At 46.8% G+C, this 26,755-nt stretch overlaps 1 protein-coding gene across 1 annotated transcript in view; it reads right to left on the bottom strand.

Annotated features, from left to right (window-relative positions):
* Window positions 1-1,240: 1,240 nt before the first annotated feature.
* The window catches only part of PRDM1 (PR/SET domain 1), a 30,292-nt gene continuing 4,777 nt past the window's right edge, over window positions 1,241-26,755 (bottom strand). Inside the window, exons 2-7 of the mRNA XM_075708136.1 lie at window positions 21,847-22,095; window positions 15,053-15,172; window positions 11,561-11,813; window positions 2,669-3,777; window positions 2,232-2,360; window positions 1,241-1,816 (exon numbers count right to left, since the gene is read on the bottom strand). Coding sequence (XP_075564251.1) covers window positions 1,241-1,816; window positions 2,232-2,360; window positions 2,669-3,777; window positions 11,561-11,813; window positions 15,053-15,172; window positions 21,847-22,095 — 2,436 coding nt within the window. The remainder of the gene's footprint in view (window positions 1,817-2,231; window positions 2,361-2,668; window positions 3,778-11,560; window positions 11,814-15,052; window positions 15,173-21,846; window positions 22,096-26,755) is intronic.

A 26,755-nucleotide genomic window follows, 5' to 3' on the forward strand; every position in this document is an offset into this window, starting at 1 on the left:
TGCACTACTGGACACAAGCACTGAGGTAATTGTTGTTCAACAACTTTGCAATGCCCTTTTCTTCTTTAATTAAATTAACCACAAAATGTACAAACACAAATACTGAGAAAAATCTGAGTCGTACAGGAAGGAAGGAAGGAAGGTATGTGCCAGGAAAGGACTTTGTTCCCCACTTCTACCCAGGCAAAGTGGGAGAGGAAAATACAAGTAAAACTGAACCCCTTCTTCCTCAGGGAATCTGACCATCTTTTTTTTTTTTTTATCCCCAGAAGGCTCTGGCCACAGAAGAGAGGAGAAAAAAAAGATAAGAAAGATGTCTGCCAAAAACCTCCTGTTAGGCAGAATATTAAGAATATTTGTGTGTTTGCTTTTAAACTGCTTTTGGAAACAAAAGAATGTAAGTAAGTGAGATTTTATTTTGGAAGAGCCACTTTGAGCTGATGCATTCCTTTGGTCGTAAAGTTACGTGACAATGCGTGGGGCTATAGCTGTTTTCTAAAAACCTGTGGTCTTGTCCACGGCAGGTAGGTGTTTGCTGTGCCACATCTGTTCCGGGTAGAGCTGCAGTGGAAGAATCTCTCTCCTGTCCTCAGAGAGGCAGGGGTAGCAGTTTCTTCCCTGCTTGCTGCTACTCTGGGTTTTTTTTTTTTTCCTTTTCAATTCCCAGTGGGGTGATTTGCACATAGAAGTACACAGCATTTTTTTCAAACCAACGGATCTAGGATTCTGTATGTCAAATGTCCAACTCTGGCAGTACGAAAAACCGCATTTGTTTAAAAGACACTGGTACAGAGAACACAGTTACTGAAACCCCAATCTTAGGTTCTTAGAACAGATGTGCAGAAAAAATATCTACAAAGGATAGCCATGAAACAAAAAATAAAAACATTTAAAGTAAAAATTACAATGAATTTTCCAGTCATTGTAAACATTTTCCTAATTATTGCTTTTAGAATGATTAATTGCATAATAAATTATGAAGTACTATCATTGAAAAAATAATTATGGATAGATGATTGTCTTTTAGTAACTGGCGAGGCAATGCACAGTCCTTTGCCTCTTTTTATGCCCTGAGAAAACAGTAACTTTGGAGTTCCTTCTTTCAGCTGGAAAGCGTAGGGAAACTACTGTAAGCCAAGATTGCTTTGCAGCATTGAAACTATGTACAAGCAACTGCTACAGGCACCCTGACTTGCCAAGTCATAAATAAAAAAAAAAAAAATCACTTTGCCAAAAAGTCTTAAGGGTCCATTGGTTCAACTGTTTCTTGCTTGACCTTTACAGGTAACAGAGGTAGTGGGTGACTGTGAGGCAACTTCATAATTGACATATCTGACGACTCGTAAAGGTTGCATCCTGAGGAGATAAGTCCATTTCCCAGGTTCCTCTGTAGAGATACTTTCAGGTTAGCTCCTTCCATTTCCCTCCTGAGCATGGTCAGTATATCCTTCTCCACGATCGATGTTAAGTCGATATTGTCCTCCACTTCTTCCAACTTGTCGGCATTGTCACTGATGTCGAACTTCTCGATCTCCTCGTTGATTCGATTCAGGTCCTCCATGGAGAGGCCGGAGGCAGGGGCCACGGGGCAGTTGCCCTTCAGGTGGACCTGGAGGCTGCAGAGGTGAATGTAGCTCTTGTGGCAGTGGATGCATTTATGGGGACGTTCCCGGGTGTGGAGGCGCTTGTGCAGCTTCAGGTGCACAAACTGGGTGAATTTGGCCGGGCAGAGCTTGCACTGGTAAGGCTTCTCCCCAGAGTGGAGCCGCAGGTGGGTTTTGAGATTGCTGGTGCTGCTGAACCGCTTGTGACAAACCTGATGTGGGGGGTGGCAGAGAAACAGTGCATGAGTGGGAGGGGATTTTATGGTTTAAATCACAGACACCTAGGAGGAGACAGCAGGATGAAGCAGCAGCTTTTTATATCTTCGCACTTTCTCACAAGGGGAAAAAAATCCCCACCTTTTTTATTTAAATATCGCTGAATAGCATTTTGAGTATGGCCGATGGCAAAAACTGTATCAGGCAGATGTTGCTCTAGCAGACTAAAGGTAACCCTGCTGTCTCACAGACGCTGCTGTACCAGGGCTGGGAACGGCTGTGATATGGACTCCAGCCCTGAGCAGCCAAGGGTTTGTCGCACGGCCCTCCCCGCACGCCGTACGGGGTGTGCATGGGCCCTGCCGTCCCTTCGGCCTCCAAGGGAAATTGTGTCTGCGGTGTGTTACGTACCTGACACTCGTGGGGTTTTTCTCCCGTGTGTACCAGATAGTGCTTCTGGAGGTGAGCCAGCTGCGTGAAGCCTTTATTGCAAGTCTGGCATTTAAATGGTCTCTCTCCGCTGTGTACTCGGAGGTGCACCTAGGGAGAAACAAAGCGATTAACAATTTGCAGTTTCCAGTACTGTAACAAAAGTACTTTCAGATGTTCCCTAAAGTTAGCGGAAGACTCCCATTGCCAAAGTACAATGTTATCTAGTTAATTAGGTGGTGTCAGTTTTAAAACACTATCTTTACAACCATGCTTTCTTGCTGGGGGGTGCCATATTAAGCCCAAACTGTTAAAGAGCCTAACAGGCAAGGGAGGCCTGCCCCTACTTTTCCTAGCTAACCTACAGGGAAAAACCAGAGCCTTCCAAGAAGGCTCATGTCTTACTCCCCACTGCCTACCTTCAGATTGGAGAGCTGGCCAAAGGTCTTGGAGCAAACATTGCATTCGTACTTGATCTTCCCATTCTGCTTCTTCAGTGGGTATGGGAGGGTTTTGTAACCGGTCACATTCCTCTTACTTTTAATGAGATTCATGGCTTCTTCACCGCCGGTGGCAGCCAACACCACTGAGGTAGGTTTAGGTTGCATTATGTGTTCTGAACTGGCTGCTGTACCAGCTGTGGGAGACCCGCTGGTGGGGCTGCATGGCTTGTCCTTCATGCTGGCAGCAGCGCCCGTGATAGAGAAGGCACTGTTAGGTGCTGGTATGAGAAAGTCTCTCGGATGATCGGACTGCAGCAATCGACGGCCTCCTTCACTGGGCAATGAGCTGGGGAGCGTGGTGGGGTTCAACATGTGGTGGGAAAGGCTGCCTCCGTTGAGCAGATTGCCATACAGAGGATACACCCTTGGGAAGAGATTGAAATTGTTGATGCCATTGATATTGTTCAAAGCGCTCAGGTTATTACAGCTCATATTGAATGGAGGTAACAGGAATTTGGGGTAGTGGGGGTTATAGGACGGTAGAAAGGCAGGTGGGAGGTGGCCAGGGGGTGCATATCCAGGATAAGACCCCAGTCCTTCGGAGCCATACGATCCGTTCAAGTAAGGGTACGGCTCTCTGTGCTCTTGGGAAGTAGGTGCCAGAGGCGAAACCGTGACCCCTGGACTGCTGTGAGGGCTTGAACTTTTTAAACTTTGGTCTGGGCTGCTTCTCCCAGAAGGACTTGGCGTAGTAGACGTCTGGATGGGTGAGTGAGTAATGTAGCTGGGTCTGTCCATCCCGTATGCTAAGGAAGCTTTCAGATAGTCTTCTGGAATGTGAGGTCGGATCGGGTAGACAACTCGAGGGAAGAAACACCTCTCCGGGCTATAGTTCTTACGCAAATCATCCAAGTCTTTTTCTGGAGTAACTGGTGAAATGTTGGTCTGGAAGAAGTCTTTTCCTTTTGGAGGATTGGATTCCATTTTCAGGATTTCTTTCACACTGTGCTCCTTCTTTGGGATGCTTTTCTGATAGAGTTCATCTTTATCAGCACTGTGCTGCTTTGGATTAACGTGAGTTTGTGCTGAAATACAAAGACAAGGTAATGATTATTTAGATATGCCACTGTCATTACCTCTTTTCAAAATACAATCTAACTCCTACAAGATGAGTGGGAAGGAAGGGCCACTCTCGGAGATAAGCAATCATTTAACTCTCCAAAAAACTGATTTCTGTGTCAAGAAATGCCTGCTGGTATTAAGTGTTAATATAAAGCACTGTTATCTAAGGGACGCCAGCTAGTACATACAGATCTGGATGGTGATTCATTTGCAGAGTGCTAGTCTCCACTTTGCAAACTAACTCCACCTTTCTTTCCCCTTAAATTTGACTAGCTTTGGTGTTGGAATGTCTATTTAAGCAGTAATTCCAACAAATGTCGTAACAAGCATTTGTTCACAATACAGGTTTAACAGAAGGACTCTGCAGAACGCAAGCTCCCAGAAATGTTCCTCTGTAAAACAAGAAGGCATGACAAATCAGCTTTTGCCAAACCGCAGCAGTCACTTCACCAGCCAGTTCAATTACTTACAGTACCAAAAACCCCATGGCTGGCTAGGATGAAAGCCTTCTTCAAAGAGAAGGTATTCTCCATCAGTAAACAGATCATTACTCATTAAATATACTGCTTAGGAACATCTACAACAAAGCAGACTATTTACTGCAGATTTCTGTGGCATTCGGTCTATGCAAAACTCCTCTGCTTACAGCTGTACTTTATAAAAAAAATGCTGAAGCAAAGCAAAAGAAAAACTAGAGCCAACCAGTCTTGCTAAGTTGAAATGTACTTTAAAAAAAAAAAAAAGGCAAAAGAAATATGCATTTCGAAGGAAATAGAAGCTAGCATCCATTCGGCTCAGTTCAGCACATGCACTGTTTATTTGTATTCAAAGACTCTACCTTGTTACCAGGACATAATATAGTATAAACAGTACACTGGAAGATGTCTTCAGTAGAAAAAGAAGTCTGCTTTTGTCTAATCTCCCAAAGTTAATAGTTATATAATCTCGAAATGATGACTTGTAAGATGTTTTCTTACAGGGGAAAAACTACAAGAAGGTTTCATATTCATGGTTAGTTATGCGCAAGGTTTTCCATCAGGAGGTACCAGTCAACACCGATAGGTATGTGACTTGAAAGTATCGCAGCCCTTTAACCAAATTTCTACTTTTGTGACGTGACTGTTCTTACTTCACTAACTGGGGTGAGGAACAGTTATTTCTGATTTTTGGAGGACCATCTGAACCCAGTGAAGAAGATGGGAACAGGCCACGTTCAACACAGATTCTTTCCTTCACTATTCACTACTCTGACGGAATCTATCATTTGGCAACATCACCCTATAAGGCAACAAAACAGCCATTTATTAAATGTATCCAAGAAAACAGCTGTTTTCAAAGCATGCTCCTACTCACAGCAACCCACTTTTACAGTAGCATCCTTTTTCAAATGGCATTAGACTAGTGGCAAGCAAATTTAGTTTGAGGTATGTGGGCCGCTCGTGGATTTTCAAGTTGCAATGAAATGCAATTGAACACAGTTAAGTTCAATTAAAGTATTTATGATAAAACATAGGGCGTGTTGCACAGCAAGCACATACACACATAAGCGTGCAGACAGCTTCCCAATTACTTCTCTCGATGCTGAAGTTTAATGCAGAGCTGTTTCAAAAATAAATTAATAGTGTGTTGCGTGGTCTGCCATTAAAAATCATCTGTTTTCTTTTGTAATTTTGTCTGTACTCATGGACCAGTAACTCATTTTCTAAATGTCCACCCAGATGTTTGGGTATAACATAGAGGTCCTACTAGGTTCAAGAACCTCCACAATGGCACTGTGGATAATATTATCTGCATCTTCTTATCAGCTGCCTGTCACCACACCAGCGCCTCAGAGCAAACATTCCCGGTGACGCTATCAGCAGCGGGAAGTATCGAGACCGGGAAGTATTGAAAGCTGGGCGGGGGGCGGGAGGAGGAAGCGAGATTTGTGAAGCCTCGCAGCAGAAAACATAAATAAATACCACCTTATCAGGCCCGTATCAGTTTCTCAGTGGGGTCTGTCGAGCAGGAAGTTCAAATTGACACTTTTCTCTTTTAAAGAAAAAAAAAATCCAGGGGAAGGGAAAGAGGAAAGAGAAGTGCTGGCGCTGCTGGAAAAGTAATAGAGAAACTGGGGCCACTTCAGCTGGCAGAATGGCTCCTACTGTCACAACGTTAAACATCAGGGTGGGGACGTACGTGCCTTATGCACCGGAGCAAGCTCGTGAGTGACAGAAAGGAAGCTCACACCAAGAATGTAACTTTCTTTGTGCAACATGCCCATGTCCCCACTTGACAGACTAAAGATAATCATTCTTTCCTTCCCTTCAAAGTTCCGGGTAAAGCCTCCCCTCCTACTAATTTCCATATGTAGACAGAAGTCGCAATATTTAAAGATTATTAACTGTGACAGCTCTCTTTAGTTTGCAAGCTATCTTTGGTCCATAAATCCCCTCTTGGCTTTTTGCCCTATTACCTGAGCACAGGGGACACTTGGGAACACCAGAGAGATCAAAACATAAACAAGTGTGTCAGCACCATGTAAAATAAGAGAAGGGGCCAAGGAGAGGTTCTTATGTTTTATACTGAATGTGGATTTAAACCAGGGCTGAAAGTGATTGAGAGGTTTACAACCTTTCTTGTTGCTCTTAAAGGAGCCATACTTCAAAGTTAGAGAGATCCGTTTCTTATACTTTTTTTTTTAAACTTCTGATTTTATATTTAAGTTCTTACTGATCACAATGTCTCCCTCTCGCTCTTGAAATGCATTTCTCTCTCCCACCCCCATATACATATATATACTAAATATAGGCACATACTCTTCCAAGATCTGTCTAGTTTCTGTGGTCAGAGACACACACAGAAAAGAGGTTCATGACAAAACAAGAACAGTGCAGCTTCATTTGTAAGTTACTGATCTGGGGTGGAGGGAGGAGTGTGAGGGGGTGGGGAGGGGGGAGAAAAAAACCCAGACGTGCCTCTTTAGGAGCTTGATCCACTTCTCACCGAGGTCAACAGATTATTTGCTCAGATCTGAGACTAGTGAGCATGTGCAAGAGGAAAAGGGACAAAACTCCTGTTACTTTTAAGTATTAATAAAACTTGAGCAGAGGGGCTGCCTTAAGTCACTCCAATGTGGGTGTTCCAGCTACAGACTGCTGCATAGCCGTAGGCTTTGCTCTCATTTCTTGAGGTCCCATCTGTAGCCTGAGAAAGACTTCATAAAAACAATGACCTGTTTTTTCTAAAAACTTGAAAAACGGTTGTAGGCAGACAGAAATTTCAATAGTAATTTCAGGAGTGAGATGGTACTGAACACTTTGAGTGGTGGAGCTTAATTATGCCGATTCACATTTTCGATCTAAATTAAGCACCTCTTCTGCTAGTAGAAAGAGAACCTCGAAGTTGTGAAGCAGGCAAAACAAAGAGTGTTTCCACTCAAAATGAGAATGGAGACTAACATTTAGAAGTATATAATTTGATCATCTGTTTTCTAAATGTGTCCATGGCAGGGTGACATGCCCTTGAAAATATTTTGCTCAGAGAAGGTCTCTAAGGGAGCCTCCAAATAATCCTCTAGATTACGTCAACTTTAGCCCCCAAATTCTGGTTTTGTGAAGACAACCTTTCATATAATTTCAAAATCATTTTCCTGAGCTCTTTTGAAGATTCCAGGCGGCATTTTTTTTAAGCAAGTGCAGATGTTTCCTCTCAACCCAAACAGAAAAGCTTCAAAACCAGAAAGTGAAACTGCCCATAAACAAAAGGGAAAGCGAGCAGCAGGGCTTAGCTAACGGCCAGCGTGTCAGGGCCAGCAGGAAGAAAAGAATAAATCACATTTAAGAAACAGCATTAAAAAGTTAATCTTCATAGAATCCGCAATATTTTAAATAATACCTTCTTAAACCTGTTAATGAAACAAGAGGACTACCAAATGTTTCATAAATTCACAAATTGTCTTCTCCCTCAACTCAAAACTTTTTTTCCTGAAGCTTGACCAAAAGATGTCACCTGCCCGTACTTGACTGAGGAGACAAACACGGACACGAGCAGCAGGAAGTTGCATCATATGATTGCAATACACGAACATTATTATCAGGTAGTCATGTCCTGAGTCAATGCAATTGTTTCAGGGCTTTTTTTTTTAAAAAAAAAAAAAAAAAAACGTGTTACACTCTCCACCCTCCATCCCAAAATAACGCTCCTACGATGAGGTAGGAATTAAATGCTAAACTATGTGGGACTCCCAAAGCAAATTTCCTCAGTCTGTTTGCTGGTCCAAAAATAAAATATCACAGACTAAAAGGCAATCTGAAGGCCCAGGTGGATGAGGTTAAGCACATTTAACAAATTACCAAAAATTGACTTTTTGGCCGGTGAAATATAGAAATCTTGTGCCATCGCACTTAAAACCATTTACTGGACAACGGCACCATCTGAAGGTAACGTATCTCAAATCTTGATAAAAAATAACATCAATGGCCTCAAAACAGGCAGGAAGGAGAAGGGGATTGTCTGAAACAAGACTTGAGTTTCCACTGCTGGGATAACGTGGAGTCTTGCCTCTACCACTGTTGTGCAATTCCTTGCAGGCACTTCAACATCCACTCAAAGTTACGTAGCTGCACTCAGAGCTAATCATGGCTGTGAAGGTAGGTGTGCGCTTCAGCGTCTGAAAGACTGGGTCAAAGGCCCCAATTCAAGAAAGCACAGAGGACAGGGTTAAACCCATAACTAAGTACATGCCTAATTGCTGTCTTGAATCTGAATGCCTTCCTTCTACGGCACAAATGAACTAACGCTGGAGAAGTTGCCTTTAATTTGAAAGTTTGCTGTTACAGAGGCAAGTAGATGTTATATGTGGACATGTAAATATATTTATGCTCTAAAGTGGTGGTTCTCTCATTTTTGAGGCCACTAATTACAGGAAATAAAGCCAGAGAAATTCTCTGATACATTTTTCCCCAGAGGCCCATCCCGCTCAGGTGCTTAAGAGGAACTGAGGTGCTAAACTTCAAGACCGTGATCCCCAAACCCCTGAGGCACCTAAAGCAGCTGCCTATATTTTAAGCTGGCAAGACTGAGGCCACACTGGAAGCTCTCCATAGGTGTGTGTCCCAGGTGGCATCTCCTGTGCCAGGCCGGGCAACCAGCCAAGGCATGGCTCTTCCAAAGCCTCCTGCGGGCACCCGCATGCTCTGCACACCCAAGACACGGTGGAGGGAGGGAGCTGGGTGCAACACACAACGGCCATGGGCTGACAGTGCTGCAGCCCTGCGCTCACACAGGCGCCTGTCCCAGCGGGAGGGAGTCCTGACTTCAGCTGTGGCGGGACCTGGACCCCGGCTTTCTTTCCCTCTTCCTCAGAGGGTGCCAAAACCAACAGCAAGGAGCTGGGAGAGGTGGCGATGCTCGCCCACTCCTCTGAGAGAAGCCGTGCCACTTTGAACACCGAATTATTAGCGATCTGTTTGGCTGGAGAGGGCTTTCCTGACTTTTTAGCAGATGAAGGAGGTGACCAGTGGGGGGTCCCCCCCAAGCAAGACTGTGTTAAGATGTTTTGATGAGGCAAAGCCCCACATCTGCAGCAGGCGCAGGATGCTAGCTATCTGGGGACAAGCCTTCTGCACTTTATTCACAGATGAAGGCAGTGTGAGGGCACCTTAGCCAGGCTTGCGCTAGAAAGAGAGGCTGGAGAGGCAGCGGGATGTTTGCTAATTTTAGATTTAACTAGAAGAAGTGGCCTGGGAGGAAGGGGAAGAAGAAAACTGAACAGTGCTGACATTCACTTTAAACTCATCTAGTTCCCGTACTAATGCTGGAAAAACCATCCCTGCTTGCACTGTTGCTACAGGGCCTTCAGCAAGTAAGCATCTTTGGGAAACCTCTGGATTTTTTTCCATACTTTTCAAGAAAGGGCACCAAAACTTCAGAAAACTTTAATCCTTATGGTACCTGTAGGGTTTCTGGCCTAACTGCAGGCCTTAGGCTTGCGTGTGTTTGCCACAAAGATGAGGGGAAAAAATAAAAAAAGTGAGAACTTTTTCTCATTTTTCTGAGCTGCTATTTTTTTCAGGTGGAGGGAGCTAACATAAAATTTCTAAATGGCTGAAACAGAATTATCTTTAAAAAGAAGAAGGGATATTTCAATCTCAGCATCTGGAAAGACTGTGCTTTTGAATGTTAAGGCTGAACTACACAATTGTTGCTCCAGATCCCACCTCCTTTTACTAAAATGGATTATTCTGCACACGTCCAGACACCCCCAGTTTTGACCTGAATAAGAGTAACCAGATAATTAGCTGACACTTTACAAATACATTCCTCGCTACTTCTGCAAGGCAACCTAAGGTGCCAGCAGATACAGGAAACTGAGGCTGTGTTTGCGTATCCTCCTAGCTAGTGGCCAAATGTGTCTGGCTGGATCTTTGCAAACTCCTAATCCACAGGAACCCTTAATGCTGTTGTCTCGTCCCACCTGCAGGTCTCACTGAAAAGCCAACAGTTCATCATATCAGGAAATAAAACTGCACAGCGTGTGGCAAAATGACATATGTGCAAAGATGACTGAGTTTTTTTGACTAGGGAATACAGCAGCGTAGGGCATCCCTTCCCTCTCTTCCCTCTGCCATTAAGAAAAAGCAAATTTTCTTCTACAATTTGTTACATTTAGTAGAGAAAGACCAAAAACTGGTGAAAGGACGACATCCATGGAGGATAGATGTACTTTTGATTAATCTGAATGTGTGACATCATTTTCATGATGCGGGGTTACATTTTAGCCCCAAAGTAACACTGATGTTTTATAGCCCATTATTTGTTGCCAAATAACAGCAAATAGTCCTTTTTATAAGAAAACCTGCTTGCAGTTTTTCCTTCAAATTTCAGTGCAGGCGCTGGCAGAAGGACAAAAGAATGCTCTGCTCTATCTCAGAGCAGCTAGCAGGGGGGAAGGCAGCCTAAGAGTCAAATGAGAAGAAGTCAGCAAGAATCGGTCCCTCTCTTCAAGGGCCTCTGGGTGAGGTGCTGTGCAGTGATTAAGCTATGAATAAAGTGCTGAGGCTGGAAATGGTCAGAAACCACGGAGGAACACATAGACAAACTCCTGGAAATATCTCTTCCCCCCGCTACCAGTGCTATTATTTTTGAACAGAAAATGAAAGCTGCGATATACAGCCAAGAAATGGGGACAAAATACACTGAGCTTAAAGAACAAGTAACCAGATCAGAAGACGACAGGAGGTTTGCTCCCGTAAGATAAGTAAGCATAGATGCAAGGCCCAAAGAGCATTATGCAGTCAACACGTATTTTGTCAGACACCTAGACAGCATCATGGCATATGGCCACTTCCTTGTACAGTGAGGGCAGCCCTTTGGGAGCATGACTGGACAGCCTTTAGTATATGCTATCAAAGCAGACTTTTGCTCAATGCACTACGAGATCTGGACTTGGAAAGTCTGAGAGTGAACCAATATCTATGGTTCTGAAGGCAGAGGATATATTCAGGTGGTTTGTCCAGAATGTCATCAGGTAAGACTCAGATTGTAAACCAGTAACTGTCCAGATTTTTTATAACCTGTTTACATTTGAACGGGCACGGGGAACTCATTCTGTTGTGTTGGTTTTTTTAATTCCCCTTCTCTACTCCGAGCTACCTACTGTGACACAACAGATGATGCAGCTGTGTAATTACACAACTTATTATTAGATCATATAGGCAGAAGAGACATTACTAGCATTCCTTGTTTATACTGTAATCCACTTACTGAGGTTCATCATTGTCAGCTCTCTGGAGGAGGGATAGTGCAGCCTCTCTGCAAAGTCTCGGCAATACCACACAAGCAGCTCTTGGTTGGCAGGGATGGGCTTGATGGTGTAGAAGTAGATGTTCATTCCATTCTGACAAGCAGCCAAGTTCTGTTCCTGAACAGAGTAGCCAGGGTTTACATAACGCATCCAGTTGCTCTTGTCCTCGTTAAATCCGTCAATGAAGTGGTGAAGCTCACCACTTGAATAGATCTGCAATAGAGAGGAAGTGCCTATGAATATATATATGCACAATACGCAACATGTGCGCGCAGAGTCCAGAGGGGAAAAATGATAAGCTTTTTTTTAAAAAAAAAAAAAACGAGGAGATATCACTGAAAGAAGAATTCAAGCTGGGTCCGCCCCTTTCCAACTATGATATCCTCTGTGTTACGAAAAGAGATGCTTATTCAAAGGTAAGTCCACAGTCACCTTTTCCATTTCTGCTTAGCCTCTGTGGCTAAGTATGCGCTAGTATGGACAAATCAGACCCAAAATCTGAAATGCAGAGTACTCTCCCTGCGTGAACAGTCTACCTTAGAGTCCTTTTCCTGGTGCTATGATCAACAAGTGGGTGATGCTAATGACTGCTGGTCTGAGTGCATGCTTGCATTAATGCTTTGAGTCACCTGTGTATAAGACTGACTGGCTGTGCTACGTCAGAGTCTTTCTCGCCTTTCTCTATGGCCTCTGTACTTGCAGTTTCCTACCACCTCCGCCCAAAGGTTTAAACTATGCAAACATCCTCCACCCCCCCAGAGTCCTAAAGCAACACTTGCTCATAGGTGGACTGTAGCCCTTTTGTAGACAGGCTGGGCGAGGCAAAGATGAACTTCACCTGCCGTAACTTAACGAAGACCTGGAGAGGGGCCAGCCGATGAGAAGTCACTTTTCCTATCGAGGGACACGTTCTGGCTTGTCCACAGAGGGGAAAGAAGACATGAATCTAAATGTTGCTCAGCGGCTTGCGGGGAAAGAAGCCCCAATCACTGAGAGAAGTTACTGTTTCTTGAAGTGGTAAGAATAAGAGAATTATTTAAAAAAAAAAAAAAAAAAAAATCAAGAAAAATCCAGGAGACACACTTGTTAAAGACACATCCCTTACTCCCAGTGGGAACCAGCTCTGCACTGGATGAAATGGGGTTCCTGGGTTTCACAAAACAGATGACCGGGCAAAAGCCAGACCTTGAAGCGGGAGCAGCTTGCACCAGCGACGCACCTCGCTGAGCAGGAAATGCCTTTCCGAAGGCGAGACAGAGCTTATCTCAGGGGAAAAACAGTCCATGGCGTGTTCCTGCCTTTGTGTTCACATCACTGTCTTTCGCGCCTACCTGGCCAGGCAGTGCACCCCGCAAGCGCCTGCCGGACAGAGGGAACCTCTCCTCTTCTCCCCAGAGAGCCACCGGCAGAGAAGGGCAAGGCAGTCTGGCCCTTTAACGCGGGCCGTAAACACCAGAATCACTTTCTTTAAGAGTAACTTCCTGTAAACTGAGAAGGGGGAAATATATGTGGCCTCATCAAAGCGGCTTGCGAGAGATTTTGCGGTGTGTTTGTTATGAGAAAATGGAAGGGAGCCGGGTGAGTTGTGCTGCATCAAGAGGAGCCTTCGGGTTTCTCTGCTCACCCTGGCTTGCAAACTTCCAGGAACGCAGGGCTCCAGCACTCGATGCCCACAGCCGCTTCCCAAACCAGCCCTCCACAGGTCCCACAGCAGGGCCAGGGATGCTGCCCGTCACCGTGCTCCGGCTCCGGGGTGAAGGCACCCCACTGGGGTCACCGTGCTCCAGCTCCGGGGCGAAGACACCCCACCGGGCTCCCACCTATTCTGCGGTAGGCGAGACCAGATGTGCTGAGTCACGGCACGGTTCCCAGAAATGACATCAGCCCTGGGCGGCCCCGCTCCCCTCGTGTGGGCAAGGCGCAGGCAGCGTCCCCCCGCGCGCGCAGCAGATGTTCCTGATCCTGCCAGCAAGCCCAGGATGCCTTTAATAACATGTGGGAAGTTATCTCCCACAATTTCCTTTGCATATGCAAGCCTGTTTCAGACCCCTAGGAAGGAATTAATTTTCAGTGCAGCAGCGTGTCTTGAACGAATCAAGAGATTATATCAGGGAATTTAATGATGCTTAGATGGCTCCTAGGATATTATTTCCGAGGATCCCTCCGCAGTAAGGCTTAAAATCACATCATGAGAATGATGTCATCTTTCTCGCTGCAATATATGAATAAGTCCTGCAAGATGGTTAGCAGCCCCTCTTCCCAGTGTTTGCCATCTTATTAGCAGCCCACAGGGCTAGGGCCGGCATACCAGTCTCTTCCTATGCTGGACACAAGCTCCCAAAAAATTTGGCTAAAAGAAACATTCCATAGGCTTATGAATGTGAAAACAGTCGCCTGCTTTGTAAAAACACTCATGCAAATAATTGCCTGTGCAATGCTATATTACATCGCACAAAGACAATCTGAGAAAACCAAAATGATGCAATTAGGTAGGAAGAAAGGGCTGTGGGGAATGCTGGTGCTTGCCCTGGGTTTCACCTGGATATGAGGTTGGGATATTGCTAAGGCAGGCAGGCACCTGGGCACAGAGGCTTGGATATACTCCCAAATCCACCGATTTAGACACAACCTAAATGGCTAGAAGGCAGCAAAACAAATCCATGGAAGGAGATGGGGCTGAAGGAATGTTCTCTAACAATTAATAATGGGTCTGTAAAGGAGACCGAGGATTATGTCAACTGATAAACTGGAAGCATATTCCCCAGCACAGACTTCCCAAGCCAGAACAAATTGGCTGGTGCTCCCTTCCAGCTTATACTACAGAGTACATAGTGGGCATCACCTCTAGTGTCTGCCTGCCATTAATGGATTTTTCTCTTCCCTAAGATCTGTGGGCTGCTCTTTTAACGCCTTCTGAAGTGGACTAGAAAAGCTTATGACTTGAATGATATACGCTGAAGACCACCACCACCGTGTTATAGTAGTTCTATTCAAAACTCAGGTAAAAATGTCACAAAATGTATCGTAATTCCAAAGTAAAAGATGATGCAGTACTTTCACAGCTTCTTCACAGCTGGAAAAATCAAGGATACGTGACATTTGCATAAACAAGAATGACTTTCCACTGTGAAGAAATGCAAAATAACCTGCCCCTACAGCAAGCAGCAGAACTACTTCTTTACACAATCAAGCGCCAATCCATTTAAGCAGTCAGAGCCAGGAAGGGCTGCGCATCTCCCCTGCTCTCTCCACCCACAGAGTCCCTACATCCAAGACAGCCAGGCTTTTACTTGGCTTAGTTCACCCCACTGGCTCTGTTTGTGCCTGGCAGGGTACAGAAGTTGCCCCCTGCATTCACACAGGTCTGAAGCAGGAAGTGACCCAGCTTCTCAGCTGCACTCATTTAGTGATCTGCTTACTGTAACAACATGGTGCTGTTTTTTCCTGCTTACCCGCCAAAAGTATTTTCTGTTCGCATTCTTGGGAACCGTATCGCTGGTATAGATCTCTCCTACCAGGGGTCCAAAGCGCGTTCCTTTTGGGATGTACTCTTTGCTTATAACTCCAGTGACCTACAAGAAGAGCAGCACAGGATCAGTCCATCGCCAGTAGAAATCGAAAAGTCTGCCTTCCTCTTCCCTGTCCCCCGAACTTAACAAGGTAGAGCAACCAATGCAAGAAATTTTTAGTGACAGGTCAGCAAAACAGAAATAAGTTTACAATCGTGTTGGTTATGGTATGACCAGCTTTGTTAGATATCACCATCTTACCGAGACATACAGAAGCCAAAGATGAACACCGCCTGAAAAATGTGTTTTGTTGAAATACATTTACAAGAAGAAACAGTAAGCGAGATGTACAGAGACTGTCAAACGTCTTCACAAGTTATTTCTCCTATCAAAGGCAACTCCAAAAGTCTAGTTCCAGCAAACAAAACTATTCAATAGCTATCAATCACTTCACTGCTACAGAGCTCGCTTTTCTAATAAGTTAGGAACTGGAATGACTGCTCCTCCAGATCAAAATGAAACCTCCCCCCCACCCCCACCTTCTTTGCTCTATACCCGTCCTGATAGCTAAAAGGAGAACAAAAAAGAAAGACGACCTACAATTCTCTCACCAGCATACAGTGGCATACAAAACAGAGTATGAAATGGCTTTAGGACATGTACTCACAGATCACCCTCTTTTATATAAAGGAGGCAGCAGTTCCGGTAACATATGTCAAGTGGGTTTGGTCAAAAAGGCGTTAAGGGTTTTGATGAAAATGCTCCACTATGCTAGGTCTAAGAAATGTACTCTAGTTGTTCAGCTTCCTTCTTGACAGTAATTATACCAAAAAAAGTCACTGACCACAAATCAGGAAGCAATTCATCATTATTCAGAAGAACGTGCCTTGGAGTAACCCTTTGCAAAACACTGCTGAGTTATTGGTTTTGTCTCTCTCTGTTCCTCAACAATCTTCTTAAATTTAATGTATCCAAACAATGTTAGAAAACCAACAATTTTGTAAACCAAAACCCCCAAGCCTTTGCAAGATTGATCCTGCTGCTCAGACAGTGGGGAAAAAAGGAAGGTAAAAAGCCCACTAATTTCGTATTATAACCAAACTTTCACGGCAAAATGTATTAATCGTATCGCTTTCGCACATCTCGCCACTTGCCTTTTTGCTCACCAGGATTTCAGAACAAGACAGGAACAGCAGAAGTGTTCAGAAGAACACTGAGAGTTGGGATCACTGCTGTCTGTACCCCACAAGGAATCAGCGTTCTTACCAAAGCAGATTAGCACTCATCAGACCCTGCAGATAGCTCACTTCAGTGAGCATTTCACTTTCTTCCTAACAGCCCTTCACAGCAAAGGACAGTAAAAACCCTGGACTGTAGACAGCACTTCACAAATTAGCTAAGCCTTGTGATTTTCTCATGCAACATTTTCTTCTGTTCTATCACCCTTGGTGTGAGAGAGGCAGACAGACAAATACTTGCCTGTGTACTGATCAAGATTAAAAATCCCAGTGAACAACTAACGCCTAGCATAATTTCACGTTAAATGTCAAAATAAAGGGGACAAATAACAGCCATGGAATCAAGGAGATAATCCACCCGGAAACAGATTGCTGGGTGTACGTGGTGGCTGTTTGCGCTTGTCTGTGTTTCAACATGTGTTTCAGCACACTACAAAAAAAATTAAACATCAACAGTAGAGGTAGCTAAATGCTCCATTGATCTGTGCATCTGGACTGAAGAGAGAGAAAAGGGACTTCCAGAAATTTTCCTACACCTACCACAAGCTGAAACAAGCTCAGTGGCTCAGTTTTATTTTTGTCTTGCTTGTACATTTCTCACAGAGAGCTGAAAAAGGCAGATGTTCTTCTCATCTTCCCCATATATCTTCATTTACATCCATCTGCCCTCTCAAGAAAAGTTCACAACCAACCTACAGCACACCCTACCAGTTTTACTGCGTGGCAGCTCTAGTTTTTTCATGGTTTTAAAATATCTTGGCCTTAATTAAAATGACTTTAATGAAATTCTCAGAATCTCTAGAAATCACTCCTCGAACTAGTCAACTTGAAACACTCACTGCACTGGTGTCTCTGACACAGCAGATACTTTTTGATATCCACCTTACAGGCAGTGCTTGCTTCTCGCTTGGTGCAGCTGAACACGAAGACGATTTGTCACCCTGTACCCATCAGGTTATTTTGGCAGAGGATGTTCTGCACACCCCTGTGTGCCAACACTGAAGTTTTGCTAAACCAGATTAAAGCTGTCCAGACGACTTTTAACCGAGGGTGGCTTTCTGGTCGGCAACTCTTGGCCTCCGTTGTGCCCCCACGAGCTCAGCTGCTGTGGTCATGGAGAGGTACCCTCTGGAGAGGGGTGCCGGCAGTGCCACGACACGCTGGCTCCAGGCTGCCAGCAGCACCCCTGCTGCAGCCAAAAGGGGCTCCTGCCCTGCTGCAGCTTAGGCGGGGCGGCTTATCAAGAGGCCGCTTAGTACAGAGCTGCTGAGGGCTCGCAGGCAAAACAGCGAAGAACTCCACGTCCAGAGCTGAGGGTGCTGAGGGGAAGCCGTCTCCGAGCTGCCGAAAAGCTGTCGCAGAGCGGCATTTCAGACTTGTGTCCACCAGGTGTCCTTCAGCACATTGCTGCCTCTCGGCGAGGAGACCTTCGAAACAGTCTCATGGCAGGGAACCACAGGGGAGCATGACCTGAGCTCGCTCCCCACAAATAAAAACCTACTGCCCTTGTGCAGCCTTCTGGGTCTAAACCATGCCGTAAGGGAGCAACGCGCTATTTTCAGAGCAATTTCCTCTCTACAGACGCTTACCCCCTCTCCCTTCAAAGCTCCAACTTTCAACACTCTTGCAAGCGGGCCGCTACCACATTTCTCCTCTCAGTAAAACAGCATTTCCAGCACGAAGATGCAGTCAAAAGTTAGCCTGAAGCTGCAAGGCCGGTTCCCGGCGCCGCGGGGCAGCTGCGGCTCCTGCCGAGGCCGGGCTGAGCCGAGCTGAGCCGAGCTGAGCCGAGCCGCTCTCCCCTCCGTCCGAGCGGGACGGGATGCGCCGAGAGGAGCCGGCTGGCGAGCGGGGCCCGGCTGCGACCCGCAGGCGCTGCAGCGGCGGCGCCCGGCCGGGCTGGCGGGGAGAGCCCGGCCGCCTTCGGGCCGGCCCGGCGGGGGCAGCCCGGGGCCGGGGCCGGGGCCGGGGCCGGGAGCAGCCCCGGGCGGCGGCGGCGGCCCTGGAACTGACCAGGGTCCTAATGCGGCGCCGGGGGCCGGGCGGCGGGCAGGGCTGGGGCCCGCCAGGCCCGGTCAGCAGGCCGGGAGGCAGAGCACAGCCCGCCCTGCCCGCAGCCCCCGGGCAAGAGACGGATGGGCTCCGCTTCCAAATTTGCTATTAACAGGCGCTTTGAAAGACCAACCCTCCTGCATCTTTGCAAACAGGGAAGGCCATCGTGTCCTGGAATAACACTGCCTTTTTTTTTTTTTTTCCCCCCCTTAAAAAAAACCCTACTAGTTCTACGGTCACATAAGCCCGCATAACTTTCACCTCTTCGTTCAGACCAGTCTTCTAAAAGAGAAGCCATGAAATAAAATGCTTTCAGACCGCTTCCTCCATGATCACACATTGAAGAAATAAAATAAAAGCAACAGGGGGAGAGCAAGTGTCTGAGGTCAGCGAGGCATACTTCGTAACAGCTCAAAATCACTGCTTTCATCAAAATCACTGATTCAGGGTCTGTCTCTAAGGAACGGCCTTATCAGAGAAAGGCAGTAAGTAATGGGTTTGCTGAGATATGTTTCTCTCTGTCAAGCTCACAGAGGAGGATGAGGCACTAGTAATACTCAAGACAGCAGAATAACTGGCACTTTATATCAAGAAGGGTTGTTCAGGCTTTAAGGACTGAGACCAAAGGGAAAAATTATTGAAAAAAAAAAAAAGTTTTTAAATGTCTGCACGAAAAGGATTGTTCGCACATGGCCTTCCAGAGCGTGATTTTGGCACTGCGTTGAATCATTTTTTGTCAACTGCTAAAACTGGGGGAAAGGATAAATAATTCACACATAGAAAAATAAATGACTTCATGTAAATCTAGCAGCCTAAAATGTTACGGGCAGTAGTAATTCATTTTTCAAAATGTTGACATATACTGTGAACTCATAATGAAAAATGTGTCCTTCAGAAAAATCCCCGATCAAGATCCAAGAATAAACAAGAGTATGACATGCCATGGACTCCCTTGCAAATTAAATAAACCTTTAAAGAGGAGCTACTTGCTTCACAAAGCATGCACGGAAGAGAAACACAAAAAGAAACCCTCCCCAAACAACAGCGGTTGTACTTCCTCCCTCCTAAGCAGGCACGTAGTACTTTTCCTATTCCAAGTGGAGATATAATACTAATCGTGACAGCATAGGATTTCATGATCTAATCATGACAGTATTAGCATTTCACAAGTGATGAATTATACGTGTTTTTGTCAATAAACTGACTCAGCATTTAAAACTCTCAACCAGATGAAGCCACAGCTCTCCCCAAAGTTAACAATGAAGACAGCTCACATCTGAAACCCACTGGCAAACACGCACGCATGCATCCCCCGAAGTCTTACCTCATCCTTTCGCAAATGAAAAAAACCCACCCTATCGAGCTGTCAGGACTCCAGTGGTTTTCCATGAGGCCAAAACCAGAATCAGGCTCCCTCGCTGACCCCAGAAACATTGATGTGCAAGAGCAACACACTCAGTCCTGACCCCACTGAACAAAATCAAACTTGGAAGGCAGACAGAAAAAAATAATGTTTCACGTCAGAAGTTGCTACAACCCAACTGGATTATGCCATTTGCAACTATTTCACCCTGCAGACAAGTAGCAAACAAGTGACCTGTCCGTACATTCACAGGACTGTAGCTTTCACTGAAGGGGGGGGGGAAGGATCAGATCAGCCCTTTCTTTCAGAGCTACCTTAGAAACTGAGCCAGGGTTCCAAAGTTCCTATTGCTCCTTATGGTAGGTGCTATTCAGTGCAAATAAAAGACCGGGGGGAACTCTGGAGAACAAAAGGAGGATGTCCTATATTCAGACTCCCACTAGCAGGGAGCTGCACGGGTCACATTTTACAAGGAAGAACCAAGAATCTTTCAACGACTTCTCTCTCCCCCCAGCACTTATACAGAGATGGCAGCAATCCTCCTACCCCGATTCACTGACCTGAGCTATAGCTTAAGGAAATTACACCCTGGTATTTCTAAGCACAGCACTGGGAATTTTGAAAGCTTCTCGGACGTCTCCTGCCACAGCAGCAGGACTAAACGGGGGCAGAGAGAGCAGGCAGCCTGAGCAATCAGACACCAGCCGGCTGCCGAGGATCTGCCCGAGCTGTCGCGCTGCAAGCTCACCCTTCAACCAAGAAATCCTCCCGTACCACACAGCAGAGTTGCAGCTTTATCTTCCCCCCACCGCCGCCAAAGTAAGACCTATCTAACAATGCAGTAACATAAAGCAAGGTTTCGCACTTTTTTTCTGGAGCATGTCCTTTCTCTGCCAAAGTTCTGCAGGGCAGGGCAGGGCAGATGGGAAGAGAAGAGTGATTTTACAGGAGAATTTGGCTTTAACCTCTTACAAACCTACGAGGCACTGTATTAGGCACTGCCAAGCTAAATTCCATGGTGCCAATACCCTCCAGCTGGGGGTCCGGCCCTATTTCTGTATGCAGGATTAAACAAGTACCTGCTTTGGAAGGAAATATTTGATAGGCATGGATGAGTGTACCTCTTCTTTTCAGCTCTGTGGTCAGTGTGTTTAGCCAAAGTAGAAGCACAGGTAATAGCTGCTATACCACAAGTCTCAGCGCAAGGAGAAATGAAGGGTTATCCCTTGGGTTATTACCCCGCCGAACATCACACCTAGCTATAATAGCTACTCTATATGAAGGAGTAAACACAAAACCAAATTGCTCATCCGGACTCATTTCTTTCCAGCCCTTCTGAAACAACAACAAAGAATGTACCCACTCCAGGGACAAGGATAGGACAGACTCGCACGGCTAGCTAGCAGTGAAGATACTGTCCCAGATAAACAAAAGTTAATTTAAGCTACGGCCACCCTTCTGCCAAGCTTGCTACAGTTCTACCATCATTTCCTTAACCGATATGCCGGAGTTTTTAAGAATTAAGGAAGTCGGGAACACGGCAAGCTCACAAAAAGAATAAAGCAATTCCACAACCAAAGGGAAAACAAAAAGAAATAATTAAACACATTTCCAGGAATTTGTTCTTTTTTTCCCCTCTACTTTTTTTTAAAGCTATTTATTGGACAACTGAGGCACTTTAATCTCTGAGCCAGAGGCAATGAATGGTCCTGGCAAACAGCAGTCTAGAAATTGGCACAGAGAACTACCCTACAGTTTAAATATGCTTATTCAGATGCTGTTCAAATTGTGTGAAAATTTAACTGTTTGCGAATTGGTACAGAACCAGTTTCAGGGATAGGCTGGCTGTGATTTCTAGTGAAAATACTACATGACAGATGACCAACTCGCAGTTTCTTAAAAGACTTATTAGGGTCCCATCTTAAAGCCAGCGGGCAGCAGTTGCTGATGGGTGGGTAGGGGGTGTGGGGGTGTGTGTGTGTGTGTGTGTGTTAAAGAATGGAAGTCAGGGTGAGCACGCACTTTCCAAAGCGCTGTGATTTGGCTTGTCTGACTCCAACCTTCCCCAGAGCATTGCCACTTACCTCTTTGCAGTTAGATGCGTATTTGAAAGTCAAGTTCCTTGGCAAGGAAGCCTCTGCCTGAGTTAGGGTGCCTCCATCGGCACTGGGATCCAGCGGGTGATCATTTACAATGTACGTGCACTTCTCTTCAAAATCGGCTTCCGTCCACAGAGTCATGTCAGCATCCTCCATGTCCATTTTCATTGTCCACTCTCTCCCTTTCACCAGATTCTTCAAACTCACAGCGTCCGAGCTACACTGTGTAGCAGCCTGGAAAATAAGAAAACAGCCTTTAATCCTCATTGTCCTTCAGTGTTGTGGTTTCCGTTGAGACAGCGTGACTAATACAGTAGTCTGTGACACTTTAAAAGCGTATGCAGGATAGCTGGTACAGTTGAGTAATAGTCAAAAAGCAGTGTAAACGAAGCTGCTCTGACTGAAGCAGCACCTTAAAACGCCAGCCTCGGTAATAATGAGGAGGGAACAAAAACAAAGAGGAAAAAATCCCTAGGCTGACAATTGCTTTACCTTTTTCAGACCCTTTCTTTAATGCCCCAGAGAGAGAAAAAATATTCCATGCTGAAGAAAACGTGGGGTCATGGCCGTGAGACCACTTAGTCGCCTGTGGAAAAGCTGCCTCAGAAAAGTGTCACAAACAAGGAGAGGAAGAGGAAAGGAGCTGCTGTCTGCGTCTGAATGAAGCTAAAAATGGAAAGCGCATGTTGGAAGAGCGGAACCCAGCCTTGCCTCTTCCAAATGGGGAAGCCTGAACTTTCCCACCGGCTTTCAACACACAAACAACTTTCAAAACAACCTGCCCCCCCCCCCCCCCCGCCTCCTCCTGACGTCCCCTTATCCTTTGGCATGGAAGGCTGAGAAAGCCGACATCCTGCTAGCATCACTGCAGCAGCAGCCCTTCACAAAGCACTGCAACACGTTCCCGGGTGGCCGAAAAAGGAGCAGGGAAAATATAAATAATTTTAAAAAAAAAAAAAAAAATTTGTTCTATGCCTTTTGATTTTCACGGTACCTCCGAGAATTACTAGCTCAAAACACTGGATAGCAGCCTCGCAGGACAATTCCACGAGTCCTTCAGCCCCTCTGCCTATTCAGGAGAGAAGCGCTGTTATCAAAGCTATCCCCAAACAGGTACTAGGGTCGGGCTCTTTCCCTAAGGTTCGTCAGGGACTACGCCGGTAGCTGGGAATGACGTTCCGGCCCGGCGTAAAATCCCTTCATTCTTCCTTTTCGGATTCGCGGCTGCCGTGAAATTCACACCCCTCCTCCGGGAAAAACGAAACGCCACGACGGAAAGAGCACGGTCTTCCGAGGAAGGGGTTCAAGGGCCGGCTGGCCGCGGGCTCCAGGAGACCCCCGGCGCCCCGCCGGGCACCGCCTCCCCCGCAGCCGCCGGCCCTGCCCGCAGAGGCTGCGGCGGGGGGTCCGGGCACGCAGCCCCCCCGCTCCCCGGCCGGCCGGGGGCCCTCGCCCCGTCCGGAGGGCAGAGGAGGCGAGCGGTGCCGGCATTGCGAGGGGGAGAGGAGACTAAGAGCGAAAGCCGGCGTGAGGGAGGGGGTGACAGTTGCGCGGCGGAGCGAAGGGGTTAACGCTGATCCCAGAACGCGCTCCCGAGCCGGGAGAGGCGACGAGGAAAACTTTCGTTCCGTCCTCCGGGCGCCGGAGAAGGAGCCGGGGAGGTGTGTGTGGGGGGGGGGGGTGAGGGGGGGGAGGGGGGTGAGGGTGAGGGGGGGTGAGGCATCGCGCTCCTTACCGGGGCAGAGTCCGCGCGCGTTTCCACAGCGAAGCCCACCGTCGGCGGCAAACCTGGCTCATCTCTACCGAGTAAACATCGCTCCCTCCTTCCAGCGGCCGGCTCCCCGGGAGACTGACTCGCACCTCCCGCCGCCGCCGCCGCCGCGCCCCTCCCGCTCCTCCCCCGCTGTCAGGCAGGTGCTGCCGCGCGCCCTGCTCTTGCCTCTGGGAGACGCTGGGGGGCCGCCTGCCGCAGCCCCGCGCGCTGCCCGCGCGCCCGCCCGCCGCTCGCGCACCGGCCCCGCCCTCTCCCCCGGCTCCGCTCCCCTCAGCGCGGGAGGTGGGGCCCTCACCTGCGGCCCCCGCGCAACCCACCGGGGGTTTGGGGTGGGGTTTGGGGTTTGGCTTTTTCTTTTAATTATTAGTTTTTTTCTTCTTTCCCCTCCCCTTTTCGACCGAGATGTGACGGCCGGGGGCGGCCGCTGCTGCGTAAGCAGGGAGAGCCGCGGCCTGGGTCCGGCAGATGCGACAGTTTTTACTAGAAATCCGGTTTTCCGTGCTATTTTAAGCTCCAGCGGTCAACGCGCACCCACGTTCGTTCGCCCTCGACCTGACGAGGTAGAACACTAGATAAAAATGACAATTAAAGTCACTCCCAGGTTCCGGAATATTGATTAAAACCCGACTTAAAGCGCTTACTCCCAAACCTTAACAGCTGCGCTACTTTACTTGATACGACCGATTTGGGAGTTGCAGAGTTTTGATTTTAGCCCTTGCCAGACTCCTTCTAATCAGCGCTCGTAAAAGGAATTAGGAGAAACAGCTCAGCTTCTTCCCACAAATACATATTCCCTCTCCCCAAGCAGCAGCAGGGCAGCCCACAGGAGCGGGGCAGGGCAGGCAGCGTTTCCAAACTCGACGCCTCTTCCGCAGCGTGGTAAGCGAAGGAGCGGCGGGCAGCATGCGATGGAGCACGCCGGCGACGGAAGGAGGGCTGATACAGCCCTGAGCGGACCCCGCACCCCGTTTTTTTCCTCCGATCCAAGTCAGCGTGCTGGCTGAAGGAAGGACATCCTGTGATGATGGCATACAATGTCCTGTTTGTTTATTATTAAGAGCATTCCTGCTTCTCATTACAAAACAACCAGATGCCTTACTTCCTTCAGTGGTCCTGTCTCTTCAGCGAGGCGTCCCCGGGCTCAGAGGAATGGTGATGCACAATTCCATTTATAGCCATCTACAGCCCGGCACGAACGCTAGCTGCTTCGCTGCGAGGCAACTCTACTACTTTTCCTCCTTCTCGCACGTCTGCGAGCGTATTTCTCATCACTTTCCCAGCACTTTACGTGGCAGCTAGTTTCACGTTCTTCTTTTAAACACACGCACGCTTACATCTTGGGGTGATCTGGGTGTTACACATTTCTTCACAGGAAAAAGGGAGAAAGAGGAAAAAAAAAAAAAAAGCACTTTTTATGCAATTGGGCGCCTGTCTCTGGCGGGTGTACACACATCCCTTTCCCTTAACCTGCTCCTCCTCCCCCTGATAAAAAGACGTGTGGAAAGGATTACTTGCCGGTTTTGGTCTGCGGTGCTGAGAATAGCGTATCTGCGTAAAGACCTTCTGTGTGCGCTAACACAGGAGGGCTCGTGGCAGCAGACATAAGTAGGGCAACTGCTTGCCAGCCCAGTATCCTGGCTTAACTTCCACCACGGCGTAATTCCACAAGAGAGGTGGCCCGAGCGCTGGGCTGACGGATATAAATGTAATTGGATATACCCGGTAAAACCGAGGCACATCCAAAATGAGGTCTAGGAAGGCTCTGAAGTAGGAAGAACCATTCATTAAAGGAGAGAAATCCGGCCTACTTGATTGGGTTAATTAACTGATGCTGAGTCACACCGCATAGAACAGAAAAACAATGTAGTCATACTGAAGGTGATTATTTTACCGAAAAATAGTCTCACTCTGAGAGGCAGCTGTTTCAGAGCTTTTCACTTCCCTGTTAGCTTGAAAGAAAAAAAAAAAAAAAAGGGGGGGGGCGAAAAAAAAAGGCTTGATGTGTTTCCTTCAGGGGCTGAGCTTCTTAATGTGAAGGAGAGCAGGAGAAAAGCAAATCTGCCTTTCAAAGAACTAAGAATGCTTTTGGGCTGGAGAAAAAGAGGAAGCAGAGATTAGATCAGATCAGATGAAGTGAAATATTCCTCAGGACGACAGGAGGATGCCAATACCCCAGGTCAGTGTGGCTCTCTCCCCGGAGCCTGGGGAGGCGAGTACAGCCTATGGAGCCTACGGACTTCAAGTAACTCCGTGGCACACTCCGAGGCTGTCCTAAAATTAGCTCCAGGTGTCTCAGTGAAGCTGAGCCCAGAACTACCATAGCGCAGGAGAAGGGATTTCACTGGCGTGCAGGTCTAGCCTCATGGTGCCTGATCCAGAATAAAGCTAAGTTTATCAAGAAAGAAGGGACAGAAACAAATTGTTAAGAATGCGTACTAAAGTAAGAATCACAAAGGAAACTCTGCCATTAAAGAAATATATAGACTGACCTTCTGACCTTTCTCCTTAATAGAGAAACATAAAAAGACGCCCCGTTCAACCAGCAGTTCTCTGCTCTTTTATAGAAATCTTTCATACCAGTAGCTGCTATTGTCTGGAATGTGCAATCTCAAAATGCTGTTCATTTCAAAAAGAACATTTTTAGTCATATTTTCATTTTTTCCTTCTTGCTCATAGAAAACCTCAATTACTGTATTAATCAGCATTTCTCAGGCAGCTCTCTCTGCAGCAGCTTTCAGCCTGGCAACAAATCATGAATGGCCCTAACAGCTCTGATCTCAGAAATCCCCATCCATTTCCTTTGATGCTATCACCACTTCAGCTCAACAACAAGCCTGCGCGACTCAGCCTCAGCTGCGGCTGCTGCTGCTGTTCTCCCTGCGCCTGCGAGAGCTGTAATTGTAAGGGAAAGAAGGAGGGAAGGGAGCTGCTTGAACAGATGAAACTTCTTTAGAAAGTTGGAGGGGAGATAAAATGCACACAAGAGATTAAAGCAAAGTCTCATTTTCACATCCTCCCCTTCCCCTTACCCAAACAAGGTCAGTGGCAGATTGACCACATCAAGAGTAACTACCAGACCCACCCCCATTTCCCACTTCCTGCATGTAGGCATCCTTGTGC

Source organism: Pelecanus crispus, chromosome 3, assembly GCF_030463565.1.
Source record: "Pelecanus crispus isolate bPelCri1 chromosome 3, bPelCri1.pri, whole genome shotgun sequence".
NCBI classification, from domain to species: Eukaryota; Metazoa; Chordata; class Aves; order Pelecaniformes; family Pelecanidae; genus Pelecanus; species Pelecanus crispus.